General features: G+C 40.0%; 1 protein-coding gene across 1 annotated transcript; it reads left to right on the top strand.

Moving 5' to 3' along the window:
* The first annotated feature begins 1,773 nt into the window (after nt 1-1,773).
* On the top strand, nt 1,774-7,527 carry tmem41b (transmembrane protein 41B). Its single transcript, XM_068311322.1, has 7 exons — nt 1,774-1,957; nt 2,789-2,906; nt 3,525-3,653; nt 3,845-3,938; nt 4,821-4,925; nt 5,078-5,216; nt 5,308-7,527. The coding sequence occupies exons 1-7, from the start codon at nt 1,864-1,866 to the stop codon at nt 5,475-5,477; spliced, it is 849 nt and encodes a 282-aa protein (XP_068167423.1). The 5' UTR covers nt 1,774-1,863; the 3' UTR covers nt 5,478-7,527.
* Nucleotides 7,528-7,821: the final 294 nt, after the last annotated feature.

Below are 7,821 nucleotides of genomic sequence, written 5' to 3' on the forward strand. Positions count from 1 at the left end.
TTTTCCAGGAGTTCACATTTAAAAACATCTGAGCATACATTAATGATCTAAATGTTAAACCCCATATGTAACATCACACTTCATATAAATAAACACAAATCAGAACAAGCTTTAAAACCTTTAGTCCACACAAATCATTATACTATAGACATGTATATTAAACTTTATATTCATAATAGATCCAAAAACATTTATTAAAGAATAACAAAACTCTTTGTGTAAATATTAAGTCCCTGGTTTTGTCTGAAAACTTTATATACTGCATTACCAAATGATTTTTCAGTGTTTCTATCCTTGTTTTTTACGTATTGATTTATTTGGTACATGATTACACAACGTTTTAAGAAAAAAAGTAATGTTTTCACGGTTTTACATATTACTATACATTCAAGGAAATTAGTGTTTCCCTTGAGGAGTGTAACGTGTGTGTTGCCATATGTGTGTACTTCTATATTGTGTTTAAATTGATTTGACAGGTAAGACAGAGTAGACTGTGTAATCTCTCCTTTGGCAATGGCATTTCAGCATGTAACTTTGCTAATACATTGGGATGTACTGTGGGATCATTAGCATCCCTTGTTTGTTTAGCATTTTTAAATATAATTGGTATAAAGTACAATACAGAAGTGGGCCCGGGCATCTTGAAACCCCAAAAACCACCACCACCAATCCATCAGACCTTATGACCTGTGACTCAGGGCTTGTGTCTGGGCAAAGCCATACTGACATGACACTTTAAACTCAAAATAAACAGTTAATTTCCTGTTTAAATTAATCTAAACTAATCCACAGTCAAATATAGTGTCTCGTTAAAACTTGATTTCACACTGGGGCAGAGCAAATTCATACCGGGCCACATGCCCTATTAAAATAGATGTAATAACACGCTGATGAGACCCAACCTGGCTTTGGTGACTGCAGTTGTGGTAAAGTGCTCAACAAATAAAGATTGGATTGGATTGGATTGGATTGGTGATGGAGAGAGCAGTATAATGATCCTATTGATACCCTAAATCCCAATTCAAAATTTCAGCTGCAAGTTATAAAAAAAGAAGGCTGCAGAGGAAGAAGTTAATGAAAATTCATGTATCCTCTCATTTTTCCATATCCACTTCAAGATTTAACTCCTTCTTAGCTCAATCCCCGTGGGTCTACTCAATTTCATGGTAATTTTTAAAGTAGTTTAATCCATAACTGAAAAGAAGAATTAACACATATGTACTTTTGAATGTTCAAAAAGTGCAAAATTTTCCTAATTCAATTTGTTTATCTGCATCCACTCCAATATGAATTTTTTTCTCATTTTACCCATTGTCCATCCCTTCACACAGGTAAATAGTAATCCATTGGATAAAATATTGAAAAAACATTTCCAAATTCCAGTTCAGTTAAACTTATTTCAGATGTTTGTGAATTTCCCAGTTTGGGATAATCTATCTATCTTTATCTATCTATCTATCTATCTATCTATCTATCTATCTATCTATCTATCTATCTATCTATCTATCTATCTATCTATCTATCTATCTATCTATCTATCTATCTGTCTGTCTGTCTGTCTGTCTGTCTGTCTGTCTGTCTGTCTGTCTGTCTGTCTGTCTGTCTGTCTGTCTGTCTGTCTGTCTGTCTGTCTGTCTGTCTGTCTGTCTGTCTGTCTGTCTGTCTGTCTAAGTTGATGTAATTGCAGCACTTGACCGCTATGGGCGCTGTTGCGGTATCATGGGGTTCCGTGACAGACGTGAAGGTTAAAGGTTATTTTTGCGTAACGCGTCGGGCTGTCACCACTTCGCCGGTGTTTCGCCGGTTGTTCCAGTGACTCACAGACGAACCGGACCCCGTCGGATCCAGACGTGACCCCGGATCATGGCTAAGAAGCGGAGAGAGAGGAGAGAAAACGACGCTTTGACACCGGAAGCTGAGATGAATCCGGAAGCTCACGAGTCCCGAGCACAGAGAGGTGGGTTCTGTTCGTTAACGTGGACAACCGGTTATTTTATCAAACACCTAAATAAACGACACGACAGCAGCTCTACTGTGTTTAGAACTCTGCGGACGGTAGAACATGAGCTAATGTTAGCCGGTGGACGGTACTATCAGCACAGCCGGCTAGCTAAAACTAGCCAAATCTAGCTAGGCTAGGCTAGGCTTGCCACGCCAGTGCGTCAAAAGAACGTAACGGTGACGTCACGAGCTAGTTGTCCGTAACCCCCCCCCCCCCAGAAGGAAGTAAACATGTTTGACTTTTAAACTAATTATGATCTAACATATTTAATTTGTTCTATAGCCACAACAACTGTCCAGCGACCATTGGTCCAGTAATATCTATTTGAATTTAATTTTATGTACTGTGGCTTTATTTTAAAATGCTGATTGACTCTAAATGCCTTGTAAATAAATTACACTAAAGTTTCAATATTACCTCTGAAATGGGATGCAAACTCACACAATATACTTACATACGTCTACAGTTCTTTAGAAAATGCACTGATTAACTATCTACCGTGGCTTTTAATTCTATATAAAGGGATTAAAACAGCAAAACTTAAAATGTAAGGCAGATGTGTACTCTTCAAATGGACAATTTATGTTATAATAGGTAATTCAACAAATCATTAAACAGATACTATTTCATAAATCATAAACCTGACATTCCAAAGGGTCTCCAGTGTGTAATTATTAAGCCAACATGTCTTCACAAGTTTCTTTTACAGATTCACTGCTGTTGCTGGTGTGTGTCTTTCTGGTAACCTCCTGTTCTTTTGGTGACGTCTTCTTCTTTGCCCCACAGAGGCTCAGCATGCAGCGGGGGGGTCAGCACGCATGTCTCTGCTCATTCTGGTGTCCATCTTTACCTGTGCGGCCTCAGTCATGTACCTGGTCTACAGGAACTTCCCAGAACTTCCTGAGTAAGCTGCTTTATGGATCGTTACACTTGGTTAAATGTAGTTGGACACGATGCCCATCTCGGGAAAGACTTATTTTTTATTCACAGATAAAACTCTGACTTTTTTCCATGTCTTTATTTTGGTTTGGTTTGCTTATTTCAGTCTGAACTGCTGTATAGTGTTGAAATTGTGACCTCTTGTTATTATTTGTGATGATTATCACAATTGATTCTTGCTGCTGCTTTCCAACAGAAGGATATATTAGTTTGTGATATTGAGTAACATCCAGGCCAGAGAAGTATACATTCATTATTTCATCAATAAGTGTAAAGTAGAGTTGGTCCAGTGACACACACAGTGGGGCGTTTAACTAGCGGTTTTATAAAGTATTTAGTTTAGATTTTTTTGAAAAGGGCATTAACAAAAGCTAAATCTCCTGACCGAGGTGAGGTGAGCGTTTGCAGGTCTGACTGTGTGTTGATGTCCTGTTTGAGTAAATGCTGCAGTGAACTGATAAGTCTATATAATGTTATAGTTAAGTCTTCAGGAGAATAACATTCCAAATTCAAAGCTAGCAAGTACATGAGCCAATGAGACATATAAGTATAACTAATGGGATTATTTTTTTTCTTTTTTTAGTGATGAAATGGAAAAAATCAAGATTCCTAAAGACATGGATGATGCCAAAGCTTTGGGGACGGTACTGTCCAAATATAAAGAGACATACTACTCCCAGGTGTTGGTGGCCTACTTTGCTACTTACGTTTTGTATCCTTGGATCTAATTTACCTTCTGTTCAGGAGGTCTTCAGGATATCTGCTGTGTAGTTTTTGTCACTTCACATGACTACTGTCGATCAAACCTGCGTGTCATGAATGTATTCTTGTTTTCGTGTGTTTGGTGGAACATTAGTGGTGAGTTGTTTTTTGGAAAGTTGTTTTCCTGAACACTCTCATCAGCCTCCAGACGTTTGCAATCCCTGGATCCATCTTCCTCAGCATCCTGTCTGGATACCTCTACCCTTTCCCTCTGGCTCTGTTTCTAGTCTGCCTGGTGAGTCCTGAACAGTGTTACACAATAGGAAGGTTCATAAGATGTCTTTGCAGAAGATCTAACTTCCTTTTACTTTGAGGGATCTTGTCTTTACTGTAACAACCTGAGAAATTCAACACACCCTGGATAACATTTCCTTATCTGGATTCAATATACAACAAAACATTCCCACAGTGGTCACATGACGGCGGAGAATCACGAGTGCATTCACATGAGAAATGTGGCGGGTCTCCTGGAAGCACCGCAGCAACATCTGACATGTAGACAAATACAGGAAGTTCAAACGCATCCTTCAGGTTAACGGCGGCGCAGCTGCAGCTGCTGAATGTAGCTGAGCAGAAACAGAGCAGGAGGGGTTATTGTCAGTTTGTGTTCCACTGAGTTATGTTGGATGGATTCTTGTCTCTAGTGTACGACCTGAGAACGAGTAAAAAGACGCTTCACCTGCTCACGAGTATCAATCGGTGGTTTGGCTGTTTTTGTGTCGATCTGACCTCAAACAAACCAGTTGTTGAACAGGATGAGGGTCAGGCTAGCGTGAAACAACACAGTCACATAAACCTGTTATAGCACACTCTATAACAGGTCTCACAGCGTCCTCCTGTGACACGACTCACTGAGTCATCGTAACGCTCCGGCGTGTTGGGGAGGGGTCAGCTGCGATCAACCAGCTGTGGAGACGCAGCCAACGCTGAGAGGCTTCCTGTGGGTGCAGCCGTCTGATTAAAAATCATTCAATCAGACGTTACTGTTTCCTCTTTAAGTATCCAACTGTGATGAGAGTGTGTAAAGCCAATCACCAGTGTGTGTGTTTGTGTTGGTGTGTTTATCTCATCGCCGTCACATGATCCAGTGTGTCATCGTGTGTGTTTCCACCCCCAGTGCTCCGGCCTGGGGGCCTCCTTCTGCTACATGCTGTCGTACCTGGTGGGTCGACCCGTCGTCTACAAGTATCTGTGTGAGCGGGCCCAGAGGTGGGCCCAGCAGGTAACCAACACGTGTGTGAACCAATCACTTGTATTAAGTCACACAAATAGTCAGTCTTAAACAGTAAAGACAATGTTGTTTATAATATATATACTGTATATATACAGTATATATTTATATACAGTCTATATAACTTTTTCTCCTGCTTCCAGGTTGAGAAGCACAGAGATCATTTAATCAATTACATTATCTTCCTGAGGATAACGCCGTTTCTTCCCAACTGGTTCATCAACATCACCTCTCCTGTGATCAACGTGCCTCTGGGGGTTTTCTTCATCGGCACCTTTCTGGGTAAGACTGTCAGAGTTTTCACTCTTATTATTTCTCCGTTTTGTCTGTCACTTTTCTTGGTCTCTCCTGTTTTAACCTGGATGATTGACAGGTGTGGCACCGCCGTCGTTCGTGGCGATCAATGCAGGAACGACGCTGTACAAGCTGACGACGGCAGGCGAGGCCGTGTCCTGGAACTCCCTGGCCGTGCTCGGGGTCCTCGCCGTTCTGTCCATCCTGCCCGCCTGCTTCCAGAAAAAACTGCAGAAGAAATTAGAGTAGAAGGTTTTAACCCCTCGACACTCAATCTGCTGGTTGACCCCCCCATCCTCCTCAGCTCAGGGAGCTGCAGCTGTCACTGGAGCTGCTCTGCCTCCGCTCGTCTCAGGGCTGCTGGGAGTTTCTGTCGCTGACGCTATGAGCTACTCATTGACCAAAACACATGCAGTGAGGGGCTGACCCCCCCGGGGCCGGCAGTGGTTTTTTGTTTCTGTGAATTTAGTTGTTACTTTGGCACATCTGCGTTTTTTTCGTTTGTTTTATTTAAAATACTGCCTTGTGTTTAATTTTTTTTGACAATTAAGTGCTCCTTGTGGCATGTTGAGGTTAGCCTGACGCTTATGTTTAAAAAAAAAAATCTTTCTAGAAACTGCTTTCTGTAAGACGCATCAAATTAATTTTTTAAAAACTGGATCAACTTCTGGCGTCACGTTTTCTTTGGTAGTAACATATCAACCCTCCAATCCTATTAACAGCTGTTCTAAGTTAAGTAATATTTATTTTAACCTTTGTCTAGTGTCAACCTGAAAAAAGTGTAGCACCGCAGCAATAACTCAGATTGTTGTTGAAGTTTTTAAAAAGTTCTTAATGATTCCTGTTGCTTGTTTCAGCAAACAGATGCAGCGGAAAGGAAGAAGACAAATGGAACCGTTACTCTTAGTGCTAATTTTGTGTACGTCAGTTATTATGTTCGTTTTTCCTGGATCCACGGATCCCCTGCCGCCAGCTTTTATTTTCAGCTGTGTGTTTGCGTCGGTAGAAACATCTTTGCTTTGTCTTGAGGTAAAAACAGACGCAACTGGAGACGCCCCCCATTTTATTTTGATTGATGTGGTGCACAAACAGTCATCCTGGCTTGTCAGTTTGTCAGACTGGTTTTTAGATGTTGTGTTGCTGATGGCAGTAAGTGGTCTGTGGTTTGCCATCCCATTTATAACTGGAGATGTGACTGATAGACGCCAGTGCCCCGAGGTGACTGCAAATGGAGAAATCCAAGTCTTAGCTGGTTTCCAATGCTTCCACTTTTGACAAAGTATTGACTGATGCTCGATTTTTTGTTATTAGTGTTTTAAATTGTCATGCTCTCTTCTAAAATTATTTTTACATGTATATTATGCTACATCTTCACACCTGTGTACAGATGTAACCTGTTGCTGCTCAGAAACTGTCTGGATGTTACCAGAGACGGCAGCAAACTTATTTAACAGAATAGTCTTTAGTCTTTTGAAATGGAGGCAATCATTTTTACTGATCCTTCTGCATCAGGGTTGTGCGCTGAGTGTCGTCTGCTCATGCTTACTGTAACAGGAGGCAGAGATACTTGTGTCAAACCATGTCCTAACTGTTCATGAGTTTAACTGGTGCTATACACCGTTAACTAAAACCTACTGTCATGGTTGAATGAAGTGAGACTTTAATAAATTAAACAAGTTAATTGGACCTTAAACTTGTCCTAGTTACTCCTTTGTCTTAGTTGTAAAATATTGGGTGTAATCCTCGTAATTTGATTGGATGAAATATTGATAATACTGCTGTTTTTGTCTTATTACCCTAGCAGTTATGCAGTCAGGTCATGATGGTATAAGGGGCAGTATTCTGTCCTTCATTATGAAATGTTTACAATACTTTTGCTTCTCTGATCATATTATTTATTTATAATCATTAAAATTATGTCTACAGAATGTGATGACTTGAGATTGGTCTGTGAAGCGCCTTTTTAATCACTTTGTGCCACAGGATGATTGTCTTATGAACAGGTTTTGGGTTCAAATCCACCAGAGGAGCTTTTCTGTGTGCAGTTTGTTACAGAAATTAATAGATGGATGATTTAAAAGTGGTTTATTTAATTTTTTAAAATTATTTTTCTGCAAGGCTTTTGGGGCCAGGTGGAGTTATTATTAAGGCAGCTGGTTAACTTTTCACTCTTGCTGCCATGTGCATACTGATGCTATATTAACACCTATTATATTAATAGCAAGTGTTAATTCATGTGTTAATTTAATACTAGGATTTTAATTAAAACAGCACATTAAAATTATTCAGGATTTTGCCATATGCGGACGATTTCTTATGTTACATTGTAAACTACATTTGGTTTTGCTGACAGTTTGCTACATCTTTAATGTGATTAAATGCCATCACTGCTCAAACAATAATCTCTGCAAATAAATGCATGAAAGCAGAGGTTGATTATATACTGTATTATTATATAATGTAAAATATAAATAGTTAATAAGCATCCTTCCAGGTCCCTGCGTCCATCAATGTCAGCGCTGCATCACCGAGATAATCACGGCTGGAGGACCACAATGCATTTCGACCGAAACGCTCAGTTTTACATGGTTTT

This window comes from Antennarius striatus, chromosome 1, assembly GCF_040054535.1.
Source record: "Antennarius striatus isolate MH-2024 chromosome 1, ASM4005453v1, whole genome shotgun sequence".
NCBI classification, from domain to species: Eukaryota; Metazoa; Chordata; class Actinopteri; order Lophiiformes; family Antennariidae; genus Antennarius; species Antennarius striatus.

What these genes read in the sequence shown, in the direction of transcription:
- tmem41b (XM_068311322.1), top strand. Translation starts at nt 1,864, where the DNA reads ATGGCTAAGAAGCGGAGAGAGAGGAGAGAAAACGACGCTTTGACACCG. An exon ending in CGAGTCCCGAGCACAGAGAG is followed by an intron (nt 1,958 to 2,788) that starts GTGGGTTCTGTT and finishes TTTGCCCCACAG; the next exon opens with AGGCTCAGCATGCAGCGGGG. An exon ending in CCCAGAGGTGGGCCCAGCAG is followed by an intron (nt 4,926 to 5,077) that starts GTAACCAACACG and finishes TCCTGCTTCCAG; the next exon opens with GTTGAGAAGCACAGAGATCA.